At 38.9% G+C, this 24,963-nt stretch overlaps 1 protein-coding gene and 1 long non-coding RNA gene across 2 annotated transcripts in view; one reads left to right on the forward strand and one right to left on the reverse strand.

The window, feature by feature from the left end:
- Window positions 1-1,927: 1,927 nt before the first annotated feature.
- The window catches only part of LOC124271757 (vacuolar protein sorting-associated protein 35-like), a 114,088-nt gene continuing 91,052 nt past the window's right edge, over window positions 1,928-24,963 (reverse strand). The window contains exons 14-18 of the mRNA XM_046706923.1: window positions 24,696-24,818; window positions 24,132-24,311; window positions 7,105-7,341; window positions 4,929-5,072; window positions 1,928-2,717 (exon numbers count right to left, since the gene is read on the reverse strand). Of these exons, the coding sequence (XP_046562879.1) occupies window positions 2,541-2,717; window positions 4,929-5,072; window positions 7,105-7,341; window positions 24,132-24,311; window positions 24,696-24,818 (861 nt within the window). The 3' untranslated portion in view covers window positions 1,928-2,540. The remainder of the gene's footprint in view (window positions 2,718-4,928; window positions 5,073-7,104; window positions 7,342-24,131; window positions 24,312-24,695; window positions 24,819-24,963) is intronic.
- LOC124271758 lies at window positions 9,666-18,655 on the forward strand. Its single transcript, XR_006897124.1, has 3 exons — window positions 9,666-9,677; window positions 15,362-15,364; window positions 18,555-18,655. It is a non-coding gene; the product is annotated as an uncharacterized LOC124271758 (long non-coding RNA).

The raw sequence follows: 24,963 nt of genomic DNA on the forward strand, positions 1-24,963 counted from the left end.
TCCCATTAAAGTAAGGCCAGAAATGCTTGGAAATTATTATTTTTTTTTCAATATCAATATGATGAATTTGACACAAGATAAAAGCACATATATGATACATGTATGACTCTAACTAGCTGGGTATTACAGCTCAGATGAAAAAAATGCACTTGAGGGGTGACTTCACAGGAGGAAATTTTGACGTTTTAACAACATTTGTAAATATTCTAAGTACAAACTGTAGTTTTGAAATACAGACTATAATTATTCATATAGCCTCAACTAATTAAATTACATAAATGATTGTAAAAAGTTTTGTTTTTTTGAACATCTATACTAGTATGTGAAAAAGATGGAACTGTTGTAGTAGTTAAATTCAAAATAATTACGTAAAAAAGTCTTAATTCAAATCGCATAGATAATCTTGGCCACCCATAGACGTTTCACTTCATGTATGAGCATTGAACTGGCAACATGCGACTTGATATCTCTGCAGAACAATTTAATTCAAATTTATAATAGTGTTTCATACTGGAGAAACCTCTCGTCAGCTATGACAGGGTTTACTATAGAATGTGTAAAGCCCTTAATCTGACATATAGTCAGGTTTACAAAGTTGTAAACAAATCAGTTACCTCGGGGGTCGTGTCAAAATCAAAACCAGGTAGGAAACAAAAACTTGATAGCTTTGATTAGGGTGTCATACGCCGTGCAGTTTATAAACTGTATGAACGCAAAATCCCACCGATGTGTGCTAAAATACAAGATGAGATTAAAGATACAATAAATGTCCTGGTGTAATTCCGCTAGAGTCCACCACCAGCAGTGATACTGACACTTGATATTTTGAGACGGTCCCTGACATGTACTGCCGGTGCATTACATAACGCTGTCACCATGTCTGCCTGCCTGGTGGGTCACAGTATAGTTTGTTCTTAGAAGTGTTTCTACCATGGATTTTTTTCTAAGTTTTTCGATATTTTACGAGTAATATATATCATTATGATTAGGGAATGGTACATCGTGATTATTCATATGCCATATTAGGTCGAGGTGGTATGAATGATTATATATGAGTTTTGAATCTGAAATATCAACCATTGTCAAATAATTGCCAAAAAGCAGTTTCCAATCATTTCTGGCCTTACTTTACCACTCAAATAGCCTTGTTCTTGTCATAACAAGAACCTCATGTTTTACCATCACAGCTTTTATTGTAAGAGATAACAATCAAGACGGCTGGCTGGCTGGCACACGAAACATTTATTTTTTATGACTATACAGGGTATGAGACTGATGTGCACAGACACTGGTTCACAATACTTGTCCCTGATTGGTTCATCATGTCACGTGTGTGATCCATGGGTGTAGCTACATTTAAAGGGACCATCTGTCTCATATTTACATCTCACATTACCAACCAACAATGAATTAGCATATTTTACCCTGTTGGTGAATATAATTATGTTCATAGTCGTCAACTGTAACAAACATAAATTATTTACCACAACCACACAATACTGTGTATATGGGTGTGTCCATGTCAAGAAAAGAGAGGGAAAGAGATAGTCTAATTTAATTTTACAAAAACAAACCAGACCAGAACAAACCACACTGGAATTTAGCATTCAAAACATCACTTTTCTTCTGAATCTGAAGCAAGGTCATGGTCTTCAAATTCCTGGACTACTCCCTACCCTGCTGGAGATCTGCCGACAGGAGTTTGTTTCTCCAACCTTGTTCATGTGGGTATAGGACAAACATCACATTAACCTTCACTGCCTTTACTCAGCAACTACCAATTACCCTGTTGTAAATATAGATATATGGTGATGACAAACTTGGACACATAATCAGGGCTATTTGATACTGGAATCCACTGGGCAACCAAAGCCCCCTGTTTACAGCATTATATCTAATACAAACACATTGAAAACTCATAGAAAAATTGCTCTTCATAAGTTGTTTCTTTATTGACAGTTAACAGCATAACAAAAACACATGACTTTTGGATTTTTTACATTTATGGCTTAATATGTTTTGTCAGACAACAGTACATAACATCCTCATGTTCATGTTCTTGTCATGTCGATGCAGAGTATATGGTAAAGCACACTAGCACAATGACTGTACAGCAGTTTCTTAGAAGTGATGTATCCCCCCTATTGTCAGTTACAACAAAGTTGAGAGAACATGATGAATCAAGTTACTTGTAACTACCATAAAACAAACAAATTCCATTCAATCAGTGCAAAGCACAAGTCTTAGCAGCAGAAATATGATAATATGGCTTCATGGTAAAATCAGACTGAAACACCTTTAATCTACTGCAGAACATATCCCATACTAGTATCAGCTCTTTTGGCTTAGATAAAATAATATCTGAATAATGTTTAAAACACACAATCCTCAATAGTTTTTTTAAATGCCAGGGACAAATGTGAGCCCTGTTATGTTGATGGGCATATCCCCCCCAATTAGCTCGCAACCACAGTGTAAAGTATGTTCAACTATACACTTATAGAGATGTTAAGTACACATGAATGTCCTACAGATGCCACTTACAGTACCAAGCCTTCATACGGCTGTTCTGTGTCTTTTCTCTCTGCTCGTAGCTGCAGATGCTCCAGAGTGTTGTTAAAGTGCTTATTGATTTGCTCGGTCTCCTCATTGGCCTCCAGGTTTGGAAGATATTCCCGTATTTTGGAAATGATCTGATTCAACACTTGAACAGATATCTGGATAAAAAGGAATGAGTAAGATGTTGCAATTACATAATAAGTTTGGAGCGACTGGATAAAACAATGAAACTGTCAGGTGCCTTGTTCAGGGCAGAAACCGCAACCTGCTTCTATTGTATTTAAGATTTTTCTTTGTTAATCAACTTTACAATTACCTTAAAAATTGTCCTACTCCACTTGCACAAACAAGTCTTCAAGGGTGAAGATGTGACGCATGTCAATTATTGTCTGTATGTGTACATACCAATAGTGGAACCACTTATGGCGCTAAATACATATCTCCCTCCATCGTACCATGCATGGTTTTAAAAAGAGTCAGAATTATTTCAAGGAATGATTACTGATATTGATCACTTTGTCTGCATTGAAAGTGTCAGTGAGTTGATACTGCAACTGGAAAAATACCTGGCCATCTTATTTGAAAATGTTGAAATATGGATAAACATATTCATGAATCAGGCTCCATATTTAGTGACATATAATTAATATATGTCAAGTAATATTTCCATACCAACACGTAAATGTATGATATGCTTTTGGATGTCAGTAGGTCTCTCAGTTGTCAATTTCCCATGCAATAATCACACACATGGTCATTGACCAATTAGATTGATTGAGTGAGTTGAGGTTTACGCCCCACTCAGCAATATTCCAGCTATATGGCGGCGGTCTGACCAATGAGAGCCATTTTCAGGCCTACCATACAAACGGTAAACAAATCATCAAAACTGAACTCATATACACCAAAACAAAACAAAAATCACCAAAATAGGAAATTAAACTTCCAAAACTGCAACAATATCCTCTAAAACCGAAACAATACATCTGTAATGGAAGACTAATCGTTTGAAATGGAAACAAAACTCGCGGGAACTGTCGCCGAACGTACAAAACGGCATTCATAGCATCCAAACACGGCAGTCATAGCATCCCGAAACGGCATACAAATTGTCAAAGATGGCGGCGAGGGGAGACAAATAGGCTTTGGTACATAATTTCGTCACTGTGAGTCTAATCTTGAAAATTTGATATTCGGATGTAGTGCATAAACCCCTTATTGTAGTAAGCTTCAAACCTATGTCCATACTTCTCAGTGTCAGGCTTGCAATTCTGCACAATGTGGTCCCTTGTTCGACCGAATAGGATTTCTTGTCAAAATGCCATGCTACTGTTTCTCTTCAGTTTTGTAAATAAATAATCATAGCATCACATTCAACATTACTATATTTTAGTGATTTAAAAAGTTTACACAAACTTTGTTCATTCTCCATATACAAACATACAAACTAAAAAGAATACGTCTGAGGACAAAGATCACGAGAGGACTGACACGTCTCTCTCAGGAATCTGTGAATGCAAGTTTGAGAAATTAAAAAAAAAGGCAAGTCAAAGTAAAAATGATCACTTAGGTATGCAATTCACAGAGAATGAACAAAGTTTGTGTAAACTTTTTAAATCACGAAAATATAGAAATGTTGAATGTGATGCTATGAATACTTTATTTACATAACAGAAGAGAAACAGTAGCATGGCAGTTCAATCAAACGTTACGTTTTTCGCAACAATTAGTCTTCCATTACAGATGTATTGTTTCTGTTTCAGAGGATATTGTTGCAGTTTGGAAAGTTTAATTTCCTATTTTGGTGATTTTGTTCTGTTTTGGTGTATATGAATTCAGTTTTGATGATTTGTTTACCGTTTGTATGGTAGGCTTGCATTTTCTGTTTCCAAGTCATTCAGAGATTTATGGAGTGAGTGAAAAATGTTTTATGCTGCATCAGAGATTTATGGAAACTGTTGATGTTTACCGAAGAGAGGCCAGATGTTTGTTCAAAGCAGAGGGTAATGCTAATGCGAGAGTCAGTGGTCAAAAATATGAAATGCAGTTAGACAAATTGAATACAATGAGCAGAAAGAAAAAAGAATGACCTACAAGCTCAATACCTTTTTTGGGGGGGGCGAAAAACGTAACGTTTGATTGAACTGCACATTAAAATAGTCGGGCTGTCCGGTTTTCGATCAGGTTTTTAGCATCGAGAGGTTCACCCCTTGTTTTATTTTATGTAATGAGTGTCGCAGTTCATATTTGAAATCTATGTTCTTCAGAATATATAAAAACAATGTATGATTGCAAAAGTCTAGATTTTTGTTTTTAAAATCATTGTCCAAACAGTTATTCGAACCCTTGTGGGTAAAAATGATACTTACTTGATCACAACCTTTCTCAAAGAAGTAGATGTAGTGATTGAGCAGCTCAACAAACAACTGAACTTGTACTGAGCTGTCCATGCACTGATTTGCAATCTTTACCCCTTTCTTTAGACAGTCTGACACTCTTTTCCCATCCTGCATCTGCAAATGAACCATGATAATTTTGTCCATCAAAAGTACTGCAATATACCCGGTTATATACTTCATTGAGCCTAGTTTAGGCTTACTACACAGTATCTACTTGCATGCAACTTCTTGTGTATTGCACAAAGTGACATTTCGGTAAAGATTCTTACACCATTTTCAAACTACTCAAATAAATACTTCCAGTTTGATGATATCACTAATGCTGTTGGATAACATGTCCAGTGCAGTGCAACTATGAAAGTGAAAACCAGTAATAGACCTGTAGCTGTCCAATCTAAATCAGATCTAATAGCTCATTACTGCTACACTAAGATCTGAGCACAGGGAAGTAAGATACTTTACGGATGACTTCTTTATCTAGCATGATGAGCCCTTGCTTCCCAAGGAATGTCCTCCATCAACACAAAAAGCCAATAGGTCTGGCTGAAGCTGAGAGCAATTTGCAGGTGAAGAGTTGATTTTCAGCAAATGGTGGGTCATGTGTTCACACAAGGATGCACATGCTTTTCGGTGTGGATCACATTTATCTGACATAGTCAGATTACTTCAAGCATAGTTTGGGTTCAATTTTTGGGGGTATATTCCATGATCAATGATAATTGAGTGATGTGTTTCTAAAGTAGTTCAGCATGAAAAGGATGGCCTCGACCCAGTCTGGCAGGACCTCCAATGAAGGTGAGATGTCTGGACGGTATGAGATCTGACTCACTGAGATTGACATGCCAGTTTAGTCAGAGGTGATGGGCTTTGTGACTCAGGTGAATAACAACATGGTTGTGAAAATTCCAAATGGTGGGACTGTCCACAGAAAATTGAGACCTTGAAAGACGAAGCAAAGATATCAAGGTGTCCTCATATAATACTATCATTTCTACAGTATGCATTTCAGGTGAAACGGACAGTCTACCAAACCACGAGGACTGCATGATCAGGGCAACTTGGCAGGTGTTTGCCACAGAGATAAGATTCTCGGGCCAATGGCAATGCTGTTTCATCAATGTCATGGCCCAGGACTCACAATACAACAGTGTAATGCCGTCCTCACATGTCTAGAGCTACTATGGCTTTTCTTCAACATCACAATGTTCATGTACTGCACTGGCCAGCAAATTTACTGGATCTCTACTTTATAGAGCATGTGTGGGATGAAATGGAGCGACACCTTTGCTGTGTACCAAATCCACCAGATGTCTGTGACATATCAGCAGAGTTGAAGAGACTATGACAAGCCATTCAACAATGTTTTCATGCCCATTAGATAGACTTGCTGCCCCACATTTGAATGCCATGGACATTAAACATGTTGCTCTATCGTCTTCTTCTGTTCTCAATATCAATTAATTTACGATTACATGGCAACCATTCAAATTTAGAAAGAATTATAACAATGCACAGTTTCTTTTTGTGGCTTGTGTATTACTTGAACAAACTATTATGGATAGTTGACAATCAAGAAGACCTGAAGATCTGTGTATTTTGTACAGTACTGACATTAATATACATACATGTGTTTTGATTATGATGTAACAAAGATTGGGTAAGATAATGTGGCTCCTGAAGTAATTGATACTCTGGGAAAATAGCACCCTAAAAACTTTTGATAAGAGAAACAGATAACTCCTGTAGTCCTATACCTATGACAGTTAGGTACAAAATTTTGTAACACTGTCAAACATGGAATTGCCAAAAGGCTGTACTGTCTGAGGCAAGATGGGATTATGTTATTTTATTTTGAAAATCTATAATATAAAACAGCATTGTTGCTGAGACAGTAAACACAAGGTGATACTGATGCAATATGCCTAGTAACTACTCGGTCTCTTCTAAAAGATAGCTGGTGAGACCTCCCACGCTTCTGAACAGTCTGCATGTGCAATCTTCTTGAATTAGCAATTATTTTGGCCTTCAGCATCAAGTAAGAAACATTCCCAAGTAGTATATATGAGGTCTGAAGTAAGTCTGTAACATTTGTTACTTGTGAAGACATTTAGCAGCCCAACTACTAGATATTTCTCAAGTCCCTTACCTCCCCTTGATTTGCTGCAGATTTTCCTGACCAGAAGAGATGGGAGCAAGTTGAAACACCTCGACACTGGTCTGGTTTCTTCAAGAGTTTAGATGCTGCCAGAGCACACTGTGTTCGGAGGGGTTCATGATTCTCCTCACCAAAACAGGACATCTGTTCCAATGTGCCAATGATGAGAGAGATGGCAGCCAACTGGGCCTTGCTGTCACTGATTTCATCTTCGTACAGGGAAAATGCCTGAAATCACAAACAGAAATTCGAACGCATGCTGACATCACTACATTCACAAACATTCTTCATTTTTCTAGGTAACTATTCATAGCTTCAGTTACAGCTTCTGTAATCTGATTAACAAATTTTTGTACATACCTCTTTTCTAGGTTAAGCTTCATGTTTCAATTTAGGAATCAACACATAACAAAATCATAATGGACTTCCAGTATGGAAAAAAATAACTTAGATTCAGATAACATAAAATGTTCAACCCAGAACATACTATGCTTCCTACCAGCCATATGAAAATGTGACATTCACTACTGATCTTTAAGACTTAACTTCAGGTTGGGGTCTACATTATATGCTGTACAACTTAGATATGAAAATCTCAAGTACAAAACTTTATTAGTTGTATAACATCAGGGAGAACTGCAATACTCACACAAAGTATCAAATTCTCAAAACATCTTCACTATACACAGCCTGTGGCAGCCAATGCTTGAGCAAGTGCCAGTTGATGACAGTATTATTATTTCTAACATATCTAATGTTTTTCTGTTTCAACTTAATATCGGGCAAAAGGGTTCACAAAACACATTTGTATTCAGTAATTCTACACAAATATTTGTATGACATAACATATTCCGATATGAAAGTACGCGCTTTGTTCTTTATCTTCGAAACTCTGAACACCCAGAGAAATTCTTTACTTGAATGCACCTGTTACAAGAACCAGATTTTACTTCCCTTGATTTTCCTCTTGCTGCATTGCTGACTTTTGCAGATTGGTCAAGATGCAAAAGATTCTGGTGATTGGTTAACCCCCAAGGTGCTGATTTTTTTTAGCACATATTTATAAGGTCTGAAATGTGAATGTTTCACAAGAATTTTTTTGTATCTACTCTTGACACTAAAATTGCACAGAAATGTAGAATATTAAATTTCCTTCCCAATGAGTTAAATTCAATTTATAATCATTAGTTGGCTTGAAAAATAGACATTGAAAAAGGTTGTTGTACTGTATGACAATTTTTGGGGTTTGGCATCTTTATGGAAAGTGTGAGTGAACAAAATACTGCCTGATTACTTGGAGAGAATCTGCTGTGGATAAGGACACTATATTTTTGTAATGTTTTGTTCATGGTGAACAAAACTATTCCAATACAAAGATTCACGTTTTGGTAGTATCACAATTCATAAGAAATGAAGACACCGTATTACATAAGAAAGTATGTAATAACGAATTGGATATCCAAGCCCTATCCAATATATAAATTAGTTGTTAGATTCCCATATTCTCCTGGTTGTGTAGACGTATTTGACTAATTTTGCACCATTATTAACAGAGCACTCCCATTATCTTCAAATATAATTAAATTACTGGGAAAATTACACCACTTATGTGATGTCTTGTTGTATGTGTTTTGTGATGTCGGAGAAAGATGACATTGGTATGTTGATTAAAGTACTGCTGGAAATAGAAAAAAAACCCTGTTTTTAGGCTGTTACTCTGTATCCCTAAAATTTACACAATTGCAGATAGGATATGTCAAAATAACCCACGTCAGCCTAACTGGGCGTTCAATGGGATGCGTAATAGGATATCTAGAAAAGCATGTTTACTCGTAAAATCTGGCAAAACTTAGAAAAAATATGAATAGCTTCTGAAAACAATAGATCAGACTATACATAGGCGGATCCAGAGGGGGGGTGCAGGGGTGCGCACCCTCCCTTTTGTCCTGAAATTTTATTAAATGACCATTGAAACTCTCGTGAAAATGAAGTGTGCACCCCACCTTTCTCAATAGTGTGCACCCCTCCTTTCTCAAAAAGCTGTATCCGCCCCTGCTATAGATGGCAATTAGGTCAGCCTGGTCAGCCTGGGTATGGCTGCACCTGGCATGAAATGCATTTTGGGCTTTTTCAACAGGCACAATGGGTCATCTAACAGGTTATTTTATGCTTTTTCATGTAATGTTGAATATGTCTCATCATATTACATCTTATCAGCTCATAAATGTCTCATAAAGTTACATGCTGTTTAGTTCCCCAGATATGTCCCTGAAGGATTATGATAACCTTATATCTCTATCCCTAAAGCTTAAATCAGCCATAAAGTTTCAGTATTAAACCCTCCTATTATATATTACATGAAGCTACATCCTTAATAGTTTCAGTATTAAATCATTATTCATAATGAAGCTATCATTCATATTGAAGCTAAGTTTAATTTCAAAATGGGCATTTAAAAAGTGTCCTTTGTAATACAATATCATCGCACACTTGCATAAAGCCATGGTCTGTTCCAAATAAGTTCACACTTTCACATATTAACTACATAAATTGTACATATATATGTGAAAAAACCAGGTTTTTTTCTATTTCTGACAGCACTTTAGTATATATTTCAGGTAATGGTATAAAAAGGTCCAAGTTTGTCTGCCAGAAATTTGACATTTTCGACAGAACATAAAATATTCTGAATAGAAATAAACAATTAGACGGTTTGAATGTGTATCTTAATGTGGACAACACAAGCACCTGTTTGGCATCAATTTAAAGTAAATGAAAATTGATATTTCAAACACACGGATATATTTCTATAAGACTTTCCATTGTTTATGATTATGTGGCCATTCCTCTTCACAAGTATAATGTAGGATGCAACTATGGAACTATAAGAATAATGACGTTAGGTTGGTCCAAAGGAAGACATGGCATGGTTTATATTATATTTACATTTCTTGTAGAAATATATTTACAGTTTGATATCCTGTCATCACAATATCTTTCTTTTGAATAAAAATTGATATTATTGGAAACAATGAGAGTGAATTGAAAAACATGTGTGACTACAAGGGTTGGTCAAAAAGTAGTCACCCTCACCTAGGAAATGCTACAAATACAGCTGTTTCATTTTTCTACTTATTATCTGTCAACCTCAAGCAAATTGGTTTTGCTATGTTCCAGCCTCACGATCCCCATTTTGGTTGACTTATTATCTTGGTACCCCCAAAATGCAAAATCTGCAATAAATGCATCACAAACTTCAGGAAACAAAATATGCAAGAAACATTTATGTGTTTGAAATAGGTAGAAGTCTGCTAGAATCAAACTTAGATATTAAAGTGCCTAAAACATGCAATTTGAATTGACAATCGCTTGTTAAAGTGAATCCCCCCCTTCATGTTGCCTGAAAGAGCTTGTTTTGGAGACACTACCCATCCTGCTTCAGATGACTTAATCATAAGGACATAACTTATTCTCATGTTTTCACTATTCATATACATGATGCCAAGGGTTCAAACAAAATACTGAATGGTCACACAAGTGTCAGCTCTCAATATATTGTAAACAGTGACAGCTTGAATATCTGGAAATAATGTTTTTGAAAGATTAAAATGGGGGTGTCCTTAAAAAACGGCCCCCGTCTAAATACAGTTGAGCACCGTTGTGTCGAACTCTGATAACTCGATATCTCGGTTGTCTCGATATAACATCTCGGTCCCAGCAGAATCCTTCATAATTTATCATTATTCAAGCTCTTTTAACTCGATACAGGATGTCTCGATATTTCGGATATCTCGATATAATTTCATGGTCCCAACAAACAAAATTACCCTTAAGTCGATATTTACAAAGCAACTCGATATTCACCTACCTTTCATGGGCAAGTATCCCTCTGAACTGAGGTTGTTTCCACACGTTTACACACGGTTGCGGCATGAATCAAAGGGATGTGGTAGTGTAAACTAATTAGGGTTAATTGAGTTGAAGGTGTCACTTGTTTGTTATTTAATTAGGATTAATTAAGAAGGAATTAATTAGAAAGTACTCACTGTTACGACTAAACACTACTGAAAACGGATTTTAGTTTCGAATCAGAACATACTGAGAACTCAATGAGGGCTTTGTGTAATTGCAGTTGAGAACGGCAGATGCGTTCACAAGATTTGTGGAATCAAGAGATAGAGGGCGAGATGAGGTATCATTCAAGATGGACACTGTAACATGAGCTGTACCGTGTGTGACTGTCATCCCTGTGAGTAAAAATGTATGTACAAATATATATACATGAAATCTACTTTTTGTTTTGTTTTTCTTTCATAGTGATATGTGATGATATGCCCTGGTCGGATGTCTTGAAGTTCGGATAACTCAATATTTTTTCTTGGTCCCATGAATATTGAGACAACGGTGCTCGACTGTATATATCAAGCAGTCCAAATCTTTGACTGTTGATTATGACGGGAAGTCATCCAATACCATACTGAACATATTTCATATGATATCATCTGTTCTAAGATGCCTAGCGGTTAGAACAATCGAAAAAACCCACATTATCAGACAATAAAGGTATAGTTTTTTGATGACGTAACAATTGAATGTTGTTATCCCGTCACTGCGCCATTCTAGTGTGCCCCCTGGTAATTGAACCATTTTACATTACGTCACAATGTAAGCGACGTCACGATGCATGTCAGTTGTCATCGCCTCGTACGGCCTCCTACAGTAAACTACTCCGTTGCATCACGTTTCTTGGTTTGCAGTTGCTTCATGCAGCTAACATCACTGGTGGAAACATTACGTTTATGTTTTACTACGGTTAAAATGTGTGACTCACAAGTTTTCAGTGACACAGTAGCACTGCAATGTTTACATTCCCACAATGCAATCGTGGAATGTAACTTGACTACTCAGCTTCATCTGGATGTACTGATCTAAACTTAAGTTGGTAGTAGAAATCGACGTTCATATTGCCCCATAGTTTTCAGTCAATGACAGATGTAATTAAAATAATTCAGAGAAGATATTTAATCGAGCGTAAACCGTCATCAAACTGTTATCATTTGTTTTTTCTGGCAGCGTTGTCTTAACGTGAGGGGGCAGACACATCAATAGAACAATGGCGCCAGTTAGCCTGATCGAGGATTCTTAATTTAGGTCACCGACGTCGTAGAAATTGTTTTCTGCCTTAAATTCATAATTGAAAGTATTAAATTTGGCATCTTAGAAAGAAATACAGTTCAGCTCTACCACCATGTATAATGTAATAAAATAACTTTAAGCCCTGAACTATTATAGCGTTAAAGCACTTTCGGGACGCAAGTAAACCGTACATCAAACTATGATAGTTCGAAAGTGTGTTTTATTACACTATACACGGTGGTAGAGCGAACTGTATTTCTTAAACAGAACACCATTATCCAAGAGGTACCAAATGACATATTGTTTTTCATTTTCTGCAATTTTTAAGAAATATACTACCGACAATAAGTATGGGAACACCCAAATATCAAAGTATAACAAAGTAAATTTAAAGTGGCAGGGTCGGTTTATTACAAGGGTACATAAAACATTATTTGTTCTTAAAATGTAATGGATTTATGGGCAGATATCATTTACTGCAATGCCAGTACAAGCAGCGGAAGAGGATAGGGGTCAAAACTGAAAGTCACAGTATCAATAGTGGGTGTGTCCTCCACGTTGATTGATGCATTCTGTACATCTGCGCCTCATGGACCTGACAAGGGTCGGAGGGTAGCTTGGGGAATCAACTGCCATTCCATCTGGAGCCACTGTACAAGAACCTGAAGAGTCGGTGCCATTCCATGATTGTCTCTAGCACGTCGTTCAAGAATGTCCCATAGATGTTCAATTGGAGCCAGATCCGGTGAATAAGCTGGCCATTGCATCACATTCACATTATTTTGTTGCAAGAAGTCTCTAACGACTCGAGCTCGATGTGGTCTGGCATTGTCATCTTGCAGCTGTGCTCCGGCACCAATGGTGTTCAAAGCTGGAAGAACCAGAGGACGCAGAATCTCATCCCGGTACCTCAATCCAGTCAAATTGCCCTGTACATGGTACAGAGGAGTACGGTGATGTAAGCTGAAGCCTCCCCAAACCATCACAGAGCCACCACCAGATCTGTTCCTCTCCCTCACAGTAGCATCATGGTAACGTTCTCCACGGTTCCTGTAAACCCTAATCCTTCCATCGTTGTGCTCAAGACAGAATCGTGACTCGTCAGTGAAGAGTACCCCAGACCACTGTTGCTGATTCCATCTCAAATGTGCTCTGGCCCAGGCCAGTCTTGCAGCTCTATGATGTGGGCGTGGATGAGGGCGCATCGCTGGGACGACGTGACCGTATTATTAGCAGCTCTGAGACGGTTCCTGATGGTTGAGATGCTGACGATTGTGTTGGTTGCATGTCTGAGCTGCAGCCGTAGAGCACTGGCAGTTGTGAAGCGGTTCCTAAGGGCGTGGAGTACAACATATCGATCGTCTGAACTTGTCGTTTTTCGTGGCCTTCCTGACCGAGCTCTGTCTTGTACTCGTCCGGTGGTTTGGAACCGTTCCCTCAGCCTATGAATGACAGAAAGGGACACCTGAAGGCTAACGACCAACGCTTCTTAAGGATTCACCATATTCTAGCCATGCAATGGCCCTGCTTCTGTTGTGGTCGTTTTAATGGTCTCACGCTGAGGCATGTTGGGGTAATTGTGAGGCTTCAACACTGTCTGCAGCTTCTTTTAAGGAAAAGTTGCCACAACATGCATGGGAAGTCTGTCTTTCACGTGCACTAGGTTGTTGTGTTTGGGCGTTTGAATCAGACACAGTGCAGGTGTGTTTTGACACCTTCGTTTTTTGCTATTTTGGACACTTTTTAATTTCATCAAAACTTCACGAATTTTGAAGCAATTGCTTCAACTGTTCTTTTAACATGTCTTTAAAGTGTCCAATAAGCACATGTCACAGATACGTTTCACTTTTATGAATTAATGAAGCCACCACTGTCAGGTTTGTGCATAGCGATCAAATTTGAGGGTGTTCCCATACTTTTTGTTTGTAGTATATTATACCCCAATATGTTGTGATGACTATAATATCTCGTTACCCAGATATGTGAAATTTTGGATATGGCTTTGCTAATGATACTTTCAAAATAAAATGGAAGCTTTTCAAACACTGGACATCGAGAATATAGTAAGGCTGACTACTTTTTGACCGACCCTCATAACATGCACCTTGCCAATCATAAAATGACAAAGAAATTCAATGAACAAAACAATTCAGTTTTACTTATTAGGTGAAATTAAATCGCTGGTCATCAACCTGTTGCAGTTATGCCTATGTTTCATCTTCTGTGTTAAAGATGTGGTGTACTACTCAAAATGTGTGAATTTCTTATGAAAATATTGTGCAAACAAACAAAAACTTTTAAAGGATAAAAAACTAAGGCTAAAGTAGATAATGTAATTGGTAAGCGAAAGAAGATAAGCAAAATATACCCAGGAAATGGTCTCAAAAACGCAACCTGATCTAGGAAATGGTATGGTGTTCTCCATGTTTTTCATGCAACTCATGCTGCACGTGCTGTTCACAAGGACCAGCCCTATAAAACCTGGTTGAAACATTCACATTACAACGTCAGCAGGATGGCGCGACTCACGATAGCTCAGAGGAACCAGGCGCTAGGAAGACTTGAAGCTGGCCACATTGCACAAGCCATTACCAATCACTTCCAGGTCAACGTTTGGACCATCTACAGGCTGCAGCAATGTTCGGGGCCACCAACACCACAAATGATCGCCCCTTACTGGCAGACCAAGGGTGACCACAAGACGACAAGACCGTCATGTTGTGCGACAGCATGTACAGAATCCCTTCATGCAGGCATCCGAAACAGCACGCCAGACAGTGGGAACACACGGAAGACCAATCAGTACTGATACAGTACGCCCAACGTCTTAACAGTGGGAACCTCCATTGCCGTAGACCTTACCGTGGACCTATCCTCACCTTGTCATCGACGTAAACGTCTACAGTTTGCCCTACAATACCAAAACTGGCGATACAGACAATGGAGAACTGTTCTGTTCACAGATGAGAGTCGGTACTGCGTATCAACTGCAGATGGCAGAACAAGAATATGGCGACGACGTGGCCAGCGTTACTCAGACCAATGTGTTATGGAAAGAGACTCATGGGGAGGTGCAAGCATCATGGTATGGGGTGGAATAGGCCTGAACCAGAGAGTGGGTCCTGTGGTGTTCCAGAACCTTGGTCCAGGGAGAGGAGGCGGCATCACAGCTGTGTGCTACATTGACCAAGCTCTCTGACCCCACATCATACCACATTTCGCACGTCACCAGAACAACATTTTCCAGCATGATAATGCCCGGGCCCATACTGCAAGAGCTACACAGGTCTTCCTACAGCAGAACGGTCTCAACATTATGCAATGGCCAGCCCTTAGTCCTGATTTAAACCCAACTGAACATCTTTGGGATGAAATTCAGAGGAGACTGAATAATGTCATACCAAGGCCGAACACAGCCGATTTATTGCGCCAGGCCTTTCTTAGAGTGTGGTTCAATGTGCCAATGGCCTTCATCAGTCGATTGGTGCACTCCATGCATGCACACTGTGCTGCAGTTATTGCTGCTCGCGGTGGTCACACTGCATACTGAAGTCAAGAGTCTGAATGTTTTTGATCCACTTATTATGTCCATTTCTGTGGATTTGATTACAGTGCCTATCTAATTTTGAATTCGTACAGACGTTTTTTTTGCTGCTGAGTATATATACTACAGGGGTAGAAATACTTTTTTTTCTAAGTGTGCCTTAGGGCACCAGGCAAATATTTTAGGTGTGCCTTTCAGAAATCAAGTGTGTCCACGTTTCTAGAATAAATGACTGTAGCAATGGTGATGATCTTTTGAAATCTATTGTCAGAAAACAACAAATGTAACCAGTTTTCTGTTATCACTGATATGTCTTCTGTTTAAGATGAGTAGAAGATGGCCTTCTTATGTTTCATTTGTTCTGCTTTCCCAACACCTTTAATACCTAAGAATTGTGTGAGAGGTTCACTTTTTTCAATATACATTGTATCTAACATACACAATTTCCTCTTCAATAACTAAACTATTAGTACTCCAAACAATCAAAATGAAAAAACAACAACCAGATTTCTTTACATCAACCATCATAATTCCAGTGATTTCCTGGGTGATAAAGTCAATAAATGTTTTTACTTGTTTGTCATTTGCATAAGTGTTTTGTTTGGGGATTAAATGACTAAAGGTGAGTTATGTCTCTACAAAAATTAGGAGTGCCATAAGGGCACCGAGAACATTTTTATCCGTGCCATTTCGATATTTACCGTGCCATGGCACGCTAATATATGGGGTATTTCGAACCCTGTACTATAATACTAAAAGTGTAAGCAGCATGATAGGGTGATTGTGTTTATTCTTAGTGAGTTTAGTTTTACGCTGCTTTTAGCAATATTCCAGAATTATAACAGCGGGGGACACCAGAAATGCGCTTCACACAATGTACCCATCAGGGGAATCTAACCTGGGTCTTTGGCATCAAGAGCCAACACTTTAACCACTAGGCAACCCCTCCGCCCCTCAAGAGAAATTACCAAATATGTACAACAATGTTGACATATGACATCACTACCGATGACTGATTTCCTACAAAATGGCTTTGTTTGTTGACATTGGTACTAAGGATTCAATCATCATTCAGTGATGTAAGAAATCAGAAAGATTCTGACTATCTGTGTATTGTAATGTGTTTTATTTCGTAAGTAAGAAAAGAAGTAAGAAATTCAGATAATTACCGTTGTAGTTCTGTGTGATTTTGAGTCAGTTAGGGTTAGGCATTGCAGGGAAACTTTGACAATTTGGTATTTGAAATCATTGTACTGGATCTATTTTAAAATTCCTATTTCTTGCTACAATACTCTTTCCATGCATATTCTAAACATATTGAGCCAATGTATGCAATGAATAAAAAATGAAGACAATTTTTATGGATATATGGATATATCCATAAATGAAGTCGTATATCCATAAAAATTGTCATCATTCTTCAGCAACTCAACTTCTAAAATGCCCATCAAAGAAGTATGCAATGAATAGACAAATGGATGTCTGCACAAAAGGCTACACAGTGTAAATACTGAATTTTTCTTTGTCTACATTTTGCAGTCTTATCTTTACACAGCTTTTGTTTTCACCCCTAATAAAAGATTTCATTGATTTCATCTGGACACTTGCCTTTGGTGGCAAAGACCACTTGTTATTTGATCATAAAATGTATGAGGAATTCAATGACGTACTTGTCACAAGTAAGCATGAAATATGTGATGTAATGGGCATCTCATAACTGGCCTTCGCAAAATGTGTTTGGTTTACACTATCCAATATGGTCGAAAGGTCGTGTTGGAGTTCATGTATTTTCCAAAACTGATTCTAGGTTTATCGGTAGGGCTGGATATTGCCCTGATTTTCATATTGCGATATATTGCAATAATTTAAGAGATATTGCAATACATATTGTGATATATTGACTGGAAGGTTTCTGCCCAAGTGCGTACATCATAAATTCATAATAGCTCTCTGTGTGCGACATCATCTTCTTAGTTGTCGTTGCACCATACTTTCAGGCTCCCCGTCCCCATTGTGTATGGCTGTATGCCAATCGTTTACTGATAAATAAAATGATATAGAGCTTTAATGTGGAACATATTGCACCAACGTTTTGCGAACATAATGATAAAGGAAAACATGATTTTCATAGTCAGTGTTGTTTGCTTAAACAGAATGCCCTTCAGTGCAGTATGTAATTATTGTTACTGTATGTGACTCATTCAGATTCAATGTGTTAACATGAACTATTGCCAAATGGAACAAACACAAGATTTAGATTTAATCGCATGTGACCTCCAATAGCTAAGATCCTTGACTGGAATGTTATTATACAGTCCTACAATTTTTCTAAGACTCAGGCCTATATGATAAAATTGATATCATATGCCCCATTATGAAACAAACAAAATACTGTGAATTGCGAAATGGTCCACTAATAAGTGCAAAAAAAATTGGTCCATTTGAGGCCACTTAATTCCTCCAAATGAAACCATTCAAACCCACAAATGTAAAGTGTTTGGTAGACTATTTGGCAATTTTGGAGCCACGTATGACACTTCCACTTGTTAAATGTTACTTGAAACCAACAGTAATAAAAGTATATTTGGCACCTTTAGAGTACATTTGTTTGCTATGGAAATCAAGGGCAGATAATTCAAATGGAGCGAACTCTGATACAAGACAAATCGTATGGATAACAACTTCTTGGTTTATTTTTCACGTTTCTGGGCTAGTTCTTGCCCCTTCTTCAGGTGAATAATGGTGATAGTGAACAGTACAGTATATATATAGATGTACAGGAAGCCAGATATGTAAACTGAGTATATACAAGGGAAAAAGGAGGTATAATTTAGTATGTACAAACAATGCAGTGAGATCAAAGAGCAGAATAGAGATTTTCCGTGAGACAACTTGTAACATAACGAGTTCTTCCTCGGAAGCGAGGTTGTGGTCGAAGTAACAATAATACTGTAAGTAGTAATATATTGACACCCACCTCACTTCCACGAGAGAAATTGTTATGTTATAAGCTATGTCATGCAAAATCCTATTGGCCATTTTTGAAATTCGTAAAGACACGGGCTAAAGTCTGTTAGAATTAATGAGATTATGGTTTGTTTTCATCAAGTTAAAAAATCAAAAGTACTTTCTACTCGTAGTTAAATGTGTATTTGAATCATGACCAAAAGGATTTTGCATGACACAACTTACAACATAATGATTTCTTCCACGGAAGCGAGGTGGGGGTCGAAGTCACAATACTGCGCGATAAATTTCTTGCTACATTCCCATGGTTAACGTCCACTCACCAGTATGTAGATACTAGTCAATGTACGTCTTTATATTTGGTCTTATAATCCTAATTAGTTTATTATCATACTTGTATGCATTTTGAAACTAAATAAAAAGCAGACGATCTGCTGATAATCATAGTGAATTTATAACAGGACTGTAATATGTAGACATTTTATAGTTTGCCAATGTGAATCATAATTCACACACACGCCCTAGTGTATGTTGTCTGTCTCATTACTCTTCACGGCGAAAACAATGATTTTGTTGAATGCTACGACAAATGAATAAAAACAAAATGCAAATATTAAAATTAAAACAGATTAAAGTTATAGGAACAATGTCAGGCTATTACCTTGTTCGAGGAATGTATCCATTAATATCCACAAAAACGAGTGATATGCCATTCATCTGCAGCTGTTCCAAGTGATGTGTCTTTTAACAGTCTAATATACGAAAAGGTGACATATCGTTTCAGGTATTTCACATTGGTGTATAGTCTCATTGGTCACCCAAGATAGCACACCTGGCAACTAATTGCATAATGTCCGCCTTTCTTTAAAAAAAGTAATTTAGTTAGTCAGTTATGAGCAATCAATCAATGTATTGGCGGTTAATCCTTTGAAAGAAGGACGTTTTTTCGTAGACACAGACACGACAGAGTGTATTCAGTATAGATTAGTAAATCTACATACATAAACACTACCTTTTGACAAATCCGCTGTGCAAGATAAAAGTAATTAATCAATCAGCGTGTTATCGGTTAGTCCTTTGATCGATGTTTATAATGTTGAGCATTTACTCCAGACATGAGAAATGCCAAATGGGAACCTTTGTCGGGTAATCTAAGTGGTGTTACCACTAATTATACATGTTATAATTTCATTAACTGACCAACAAGTGAATGATGACAAATAACATGTGTAGGTTTATACCACCTAACATGGGTTACAACAAGGGAGTATTAATTGCTGTATTGCATATGAAAACTTATGGGCCGACACTGCTTTTTAGAATACAAACAGAACTTCATTGTTGCATAAGAAATACATATAGGCATTTTCTGTGTGCTAAAACTGTATGTACCTATTTACCTAAGTAAATTTTCAGATTCTTCTAGCAATGGCAAAGTAGGGTTGTTTAGTTTACGGATTCAAATAAATCAAATGTCAATTTTTAATATCATACGTAATAGACGTCATAATTTTACATGACATGATTAAATATCGAGGTAAAAAATACATAAATGGGATCAATTTGGATCAGTCATTATACCATCCAGGCATTAGAAAACCTGAAAAAGCCCACACTGCTTTAATACTTTATTACAATCAGACAAGAACTACCGGGGATATTTTCAAATAACTGCATCTGATGGGGATCCACCCTTCTTAATGTCGCACTGTTTAGGTTGAAGAAATTAACCGTAACCGTGATGAGCGAGGCTGATCATCGTTTTCACTATCACTAGAGTCTGGCTCGAACAAATAAGGCCTAGCGACACCAAGCGATTTTGACAGAATCGTCTATGAAAACAAGTTGTAACTCGGAAACTAGGCAAAGCAGGAGACAAAATCAAATGACAGTAGATTGTGGGAACATATAGCTTTCATTTTTCACAACAGTTGTCACGATTTCAGGTTTATACAAACCTGTAAACAAGATAATTTACCCCCCTGAAATGTTCTTGAATTCTGCATCAGCCCTCATTTCTATTCCTCATATGACGTCACAGAGACGCGCCGCTCTGATTGGTTGAAATTTCGTTCGCGGGTGAGAATTTTGTACTGTTTTAATGACGGGGTTTCATTTATAACGATGCCAATTAGTGATTTATGTATTTGTACCCCCCTAGAGTATATGTGATCTTTAATATTGCACAGCCCTATTTATCAGTGACATTTCAGAATTACCATTGGTGATTGGATGAAAAACAGATATCAGAGATCACTAATATGAAATTTTTGAAATTCAATCCTTTGAGTAATTAACCAATTTTACTATTTCCAAACATTCACTAGACAATGCTGTGAATCGGGATTTAAAAATGTGTAAAAAATGGCGCCATTCACGATGTAACCAAATTTGAAAGTTCATTTTCAGCAATTTTGCTTTGACTAAGACAATAGTGGATGGTATCAAGAAAGAGGAAATGTCCCCTTGAGCTCATAAACTCACTGAACACCCAAATTTTAATTACCATTTATTTTATATATTTATTGTAAATAAAGTTACAGCATGTAATAGATTATTGTGCTTTTATAAAATACAATTTGCACCAGACACATGTAAAAGTGGAGACACCAGACACAGGAAAAAGTGGAGGCACCAGACACAGGTAAGAGTGGAGGCACCAGACACAGGTAAAAGTGGAGGCAACAGACACAGGTAAAAGTGGAGGTCCCAGACACAGGTAAAAGTGGAGGCACCAGACACAGGTAAGAGTGGAGGCACCAGACACAGATAAAAGTAGAGACACCAGACACAGGTAAGAGCGGAGGCACCAGACACAGGTAAAAGTGGAGGCAACAGACACAGGTAAGAGTGGAGGCACCAGACACAGGTAAAAGTGGAGGCACCAGACACAGGTAAAAGTGGAGACACCAGACACAGGTAAAAGGGGAGACACAAGACACAGGTAAGAGTGGAGGCAACAGACACAGGTAAAAGTGGAGGCACCAGACACAGGTAAAAGTGGAGGCACCAGAAACAGGTAAAAGTGGAGACACCAGACCCAGGTAAAAGGGGAGACACAAGACACAGGTAAGAGTGGAGGCACCAGACCCAGGTAAAAGTGGAGGCACCAGACACAGGTAAAAGGGGAGACACCAGACACAGGTAAGAGCGGAGGCACCAGACACAGGTAAAAGTGGAGGCAACAGACACAGGTAAGAGTGGAGGCACCAGACACAGGTAAAAGTGGAGACACCAGACACAGGTAAAAGGAGAGACACAAGACACAGGTAAGAGTGGAGGCACCAGACACAGGTAAAAGTGGAGGCACCAGACACAGGTAAAAGGGGAGACACCAGACACAGGTCAGAGCGGAGGCACCAGACACAGGTAAAAGTGGAGGCAACAGACACAGGACAAGAGTGGGAGGCACCAGACACAGGTAAAAGTGGAGGCACCAGACACAGGTAAAAGTGGAGACACCAGACACAGGTAAAAGGGGAGGCACCAGACACAGGTAAAAGTGGAGGCACCAGACACAGGTAAAAGTGGAGGCACCAGACACAGGTAAAAGTGGAGGCACCAGACTCAGGTAAAAGTGGAGGCACCAGACACAGGTAAAAGTGGAGGCACCAGACACAGGTAAGAGTGGAGGCACCAGACACAGGTAAAAGTGGAGGCACCAGACACAGGTAAAAGTGGAGGCACCAGACACAGGTAAAAGTAGAGACACCAGACACAGGTAAAAGGGGAGACACCAGACACAGGTAAGAGTGGAGGCACCAGACACAGGTAAAAGTGGAGGCACCAGACACAGGTAAAAGTGGAGGCACCAGACCCAGGTAAAAGTGGAGGCACCAGACCCAGGTAAAAGTGGAGGCACCAGACACAGGGAAGAGTGGAGGCACCAGACACAGGTAAAAGTGGAGGCACCAGACACAGGTAAGAGTGGAGGCACCAGACACAGGTAAAAGTGGAGGCACCAGAAACAGGTAAAAGTAGAAACACCAGACACAGGTAAAAGTAGAGACACCAGACACAGGTAAAAGTGGAGGCACCAGACACAGGTAAGAGTAGAGACACCAGACCCAGGTAAAAGTGGAGGCACCAGACACAGGTAAAAGTGGAGACACCAGACACAGGTAAGAGTAGAGACACCAAACCCAGGTAAAAGTGGAGGCGCCAGACACAGGTAAAAGTGGAGGCACCAGACACAGGTAAGAGTGGAGGCACCAGACACAGGTAAAAGTGGAGGCACCAGACACAGGTAAAGTGGAGGCACGCTCAGACACAGGTATAAAGTGAGGCACCAGACACAGGTCAACAGCATGAGCATGGAGGCACCAGACAAGTCAGGTGAACCCGAGTAAAAAGGAGCCTCACCAAGAGACACAGGTATGGCAAGTGGGTTGCTGAGATCTAATTCTACCCGGATCTAAGAGGAATTACGACTGGAGGTAAAGTGGAGGCACCAGACACAGGTAAAAGTAGAGACACCAGACACAGGTAAAAGTAGAGACACCAGACACAGGTAAAAGTAGAGGACACCAGACACAGGTAAAAGTAGAGACACCAGACACAGGTAAGAGTGGAGGCACCAGACACAGGTAAAAGTAGAGACACCAGACACAGGTAAGAGTAGAGACACCAGACACAGGTAAGAGTAGAGACACCAGACACAGGTAAGAGTGGAGACACCAGACACAGGTAAAAGTAGAGACACCAGACACAGGTAAGAAGGAGAGACACCAGAGTAGGCCACCAGACACAGGTAAGAGTAGAGACACCAGACACAGGTAAGAGTGGAGGCACCAGACACAGGTAAAGAGTAGAGGCACCAGACACAGGTAAGAGTAGAGACACCAGACACACCAGACACAGACAGAGTGTAAAAGTAGAGACACCAGACACAGGTAAGAGTAGAGACACCAGACACAGGGAAAAGTGGAGGCACCAGACACAGGTAAAAGTAGAGACACCAGACACAGGTAAGAGTAGAGACACCAGACACAGGTAAGAGTAGAGACACCAGACACAGGTAAGAGTAGAGACACCAGACACAGGTAAGAGTGGAGGCACCAGACACAGGTAAGAGTGGAGGCACCAGACACAGGTAAGAGTAGAGACACCAGACACATGTAAAAGTAGAGACACCAGACACAGGTAAAAGTAGAGACACCAGACACAGGTAAGAGTGGAGGCACCAGACACAGGTAAGAGTAGAGACACCAGACACAGGTAAGAGTGGAGGCACCAGACAGAGGTAAAAGTAGGCACCAGATGAAGCCAGGCAAAAGCAGTGACGAGGTAACATACTGGCAATAATGGCTTACCATGTACGGTAATGCTATTTCTTTATTAATACTTTATCTTCAGATTGTTGAAGTCTTACCTGGGACATAAACTCATAGGCCACAGTTTCATAGTTGTCAAACTCAATCTGACCAGCAGCTAAGGCACCCTGAAGAAAAAGCCTGAGGGGGATCTCAGCCTGTTCAGCTTTAAGAAGGGCCCCAATAGTCTGATGGCAAAACTGGAAGATCTTTTGACATTTCTTTTCCCAGTTCTCATCCTGTAAAGAGAGAATGACACTGCTGTTAATGGTGACTATCATGCTGTTATTTGAAACACCCATCAGTAAGTGACGGGCAGAGAATGAGTAAATATGTCACTAATTTCAGATTTGGCTGTAGTAGTTATAGCTTGAAGTTTGCAAGTGTATATTGTGTCTTAATTTGGGAAGTAGCAGAACTTCAGAGTGTTTAAATCTCTTTTTGCAATAGCTGACTGGTTTTTATTGATGGTGGCTCTTTAAAATATTACCAACATTAAAAAGTAACTGAGGATAGTCCTAGAGGCACTGAGGATATTTTTTCCTACTAATGTCTAAAAAAGAAACATGTATGTTAAAACTGCCAGAGAAAACAGAACACATGTGTTGAAGCCCACTACTTACATCATCCTTGAGTGTGGAATATTTGAAGGCTAATCGATATGCAGCAAAGACAATTGGTGGTAATGTAAACTTGATTCTCTTGTCACCTCCACTACCAAAGTGCTTCCGTGCAGTGTTGAGGATCTGTAACAAAAAAACATCAGATCCCCTGGCATTTGATGAATACAGTAGAACATGATCATAACTAACATAGACATTTATCTTGCCTCACACATAAATGTCGTTTTCTGATTGGCTGAGCACTCTTCTATTATTTTCAATGTACCCT

Source organism: Haliotis rubra, unplaced genomic scaffold (genome assembly GCF_003918875.1).
Source record: "Haliotis rubra isolate DU_JTF1 unplaced genomic scaffold, ASM391887v1 Scf163, whole genome shotgun sequence".
NCBI classification, from domain to species: domain Eukaryota; kingdom Metazoa; phylum Mollusca; class Gastropoda; order Lepetellida; family Haliotidae; genus Haliotis; species Haliotis rubra.